Source organism: Buceros rhinoceros, unplaced genomic scaffold, assembly GCF_000710305.1.
Source record: "Buceros rhinoceros silvestris isolate BGI_N320 unplaced genomic scaffold, ASM71030v1 scaffold30054, whole genome shotgun sequence".
In the NCBI taxonomy this organism is placed as follows: Eukaryota; Metazoa; Chordata; class Aves; order Bucerotiformes; family Bucerotidae; genus Buceros; species Buceros rhinoceros.
This window is the reverse complement of record NW_010408078.1, coordinates 3554-6391: the sequence shown is the minus strand read 5'-3', so window position 1 is coordinate 6391 and position 2838 is coordinate 3554. Positions and strand designations below refer to the sequence as shown.

The window sequence follows — 2838 nt, the reverse complement described above, 5'->3', positions numbered from 1 at the left end:
TTTCCCTAGAATAACAAGGAAGTCAGAAGTCACCTGAACCATTTAAAACATGATGTGGAAAAATAACAGAAAAATAACATCTTTGTGGAACAGTAAATCACCAGACATTCCCTTTGGAGGATAAACAGATATTAAAGACAACCCTGTACAGGAGTGTGGAAGACGATCTTCACTACAACAGAGAAAGTTTAAGTACAATGGATGCTTATGTTTCTGAATCAACTCTCATCTGAGGCCTTCCATTTATAAATGAACCTATGTCACCTGACTGAGATTTTATTAATAATAAATCCATTAAGTTACACATCCATGTATACCTGCAGGCCAAAGGACAAACCCTGAGAGAAACAGCAACACTTCTGCTGCCTAAGAGCCAGGACCAACACAGATGGCACAGGGCAGAGATTCTACCTTCAAGTATATCCAGAAGCAGATGTGTGAGCAACTGTCTCTATCATGCTCCAGAACACCCCATACCCTCATGGAAAGTAGCAAATGGTAAGAAATTTCCACATCTAAATCCATCCCCAAATAAACACAGCTCCCCCCATCTCCAGCAAAGCTCTCTGCCCTTCTGGAGCCAGATTCAAACAAGTTACCAGTGACCTGCTCCCTCTGCTCTTCCACCTTAACTTTTCCTAAGAATACTTCTGGCTGATAGAGACAAAGAACCTTTCTCATGTGTCTGTGATCTTTATCCCAACACGCGTAGCCAGCAGCAGCTTGTCTAAAACACTAGCAAGACCCATCCACCTCAATGAAAAAGATAACTTTCAATAAACTACACCGTGAAAGCTACAGCAGTGTTCCTGCCCTTGGAAACAAACTCTAGACTTCAATAAAAAATGTTGACGGGTATTATCTGTTAGACCACCACTACCGCCTACCAGTGACTACATACTTACTATTTAGCTGAGTCAGAAAGCTGATATTCTCTTCTCCTGTCATAACACTCCTGTATTCCAGGGTCGTTCCACAATGTTTTAATTGCACTTACATATGGCTGCTCAAATGTCATGACCTTTTCTACATCCACTTCCCGGATCAGCACTGCATTGGCCTGGAGATTGAAAAGCAATTAAAAAAAAGAAAAAAAAAAGGCAGGGGGTCAGGAGCAGGGGGTACCAGTCACAGACAAGCAAAACATCCTCAGATATACTAAATCCTTACATCATGACATCAAGAATCCCCATGCTGGCTGTGGATCACGTTGCTAAGAGCAGAGGGACAACAAGGAAGCTACACATCTAAGATAGCAGACAACAGCAAAATTCCTCCAAAGCATCATATGCTCCTTCACAGAATAAGCTGTAAAACAGCAGCAGGTTTCACCTATCATTAGGTTACCAGGTGGTTTTTTGAAACACAGTGGTTTCCAAGACAGAGCGTTCACCATGAAGAACCACAGACTGCCCAACTTACACGTAGGGCATACAGTCCCTATAAACAATTACTAAAAATCTGCTCCATGTTACTGTGTGACAGAACAGATAAAATACAGTTCCTTTTTGTTTTGGTAGGAGAAATTCAGCATTAAAGAAGCAAAACACACACACACAAAATATCTAATTTCCTGGCACACCCTCACCCTCCCTGTCCTTCCCCCAAAAGGCTAAAATAATTTAAACCAGATCTGGTTGAAAAATGTATTGCTGGACTCTAAATCAGTAAGCCAGACTTCGGCTGAAATCCTGTTTCTGTGGCTGAGACCAAAAAGGTTTGTTGAGACCCTTCAAAAAGGTTTGTACCTTTCAGAAAAACTGATGGAATACAGTAAGTGATAACTACCAGAAGAGGCGTCTTTGGGGTCCAGTATGTGTTTCGTCAGCTGCAAGTTCCTATGTGAAGAGGAACTCGCACAAAGAAAAGCCCGACGCATTTAACAGTGCTGAATCCCCAGCCCTTGCTCCCACCGCTCACCACGCAGACCACTGCACAAACCATCCTGAAAAAGTTGCTCTATCCCTTAACATAACCACGTAAATGGAGTCAGGTATCAACAAAACATCATGAAAGGCAGTCCCTAAGCACAAAAAATTTATGGCAAAGAGGTCAGGGAGGTTGAGCACAGGAGGATGTAAACAAACACAAACTTAGGAGTCAAAGCTAGAATCCCCATTGCCTAAAGACACATGCAAAAACTGTAAGAAACCTACCTTGTTCTGTTCATATTTGTACAGAATCTTCAGGGTTTCCATGGCCCTGATCATAGACTGCATGGCAGTGAAGATGTTTTGGTACACCAGCTTGGTGAAGCCTTTTTTGTCCTCTTCAGAATAGCCTGAGCCATGAATTATACGCATTTGCTTAATGAACGTGCTTTTTCCACTCTCCCCAGTGCCTACAGAATGCAAGAGTAAGAGTTAGGAGAAGTCACAAGCAAGGCTTGCTACAGCAGAGAGCATGCACGTTACGCCCCAAAGTTCCTGCTTCTGTACCCAAGTACAGAAGTACACACTTCCAACCACTTTTTTCACCGCTTTCCAGAATAGTGAAAGACAGTCTGGATGGTCCTGCGCATCTCCACTAGGAACCTGACAGCACAGGAGGAAGACATCTTGTCCTTTACAGCAGCCTTCAAAAGCAGCTCTGGTACTTACTCCAAATCTCACATTACAGCCACTCCCACATGTTCTGCGTCAAAAGGCCCTTGTCCGTCACACCTGACCTATTCCCAGATACTCCAGCAAGATGCTACAACCGGAGCTCCAAGCAGAGAGGGCCCAGATGCATCTCAGGTTGGTAAGTGCTGCAAACTGAGATGACAGCGAGTGGGCCAGGGGAAGCCCATCTGCGCAGAAAATAGCAAATTTTCTTTTGCTGTGATTTGGCACAAGA

At 43.5% G+C, this 2838-nt stretch overlaps 1 protein-coding gene across 2 annotated transcripts in view; it reads right to left on the bottom strand.

The window, feature by feature from the left end:
* GNA11 (guanine nucleotide binding protein (G protein), alpha 11 (Gq class)) overlaps positions 1-2357 on the bottom strand; it is a 6430-nt gene extending 4073 nt beyond the window's left edge. Inside the window, exons 1-2 of one of the 2 annotated variants that reach the window (XM_010134760.1) lie at positions 2157-2357; positions 906-1060 (exon numbers count right to left, since the gene is read on the bottom strand). In XM_010134760.1, coding sequence (XP_010133062.1) covers positions 906-1060; positions 2157-2303 — 302 coding nt within the window. In that variant the 5' untranslated portion in view covers positions 2304-2357. The remainder of the gene's footprint in view (positions 1-905; positions 1061-2156) is intronic. The other variant, XM_010134759.1, reaches the window with a different exon arrangement.
* Between the last annotated feature and the right edge of the window lie 481 nt (positions 2358-2838).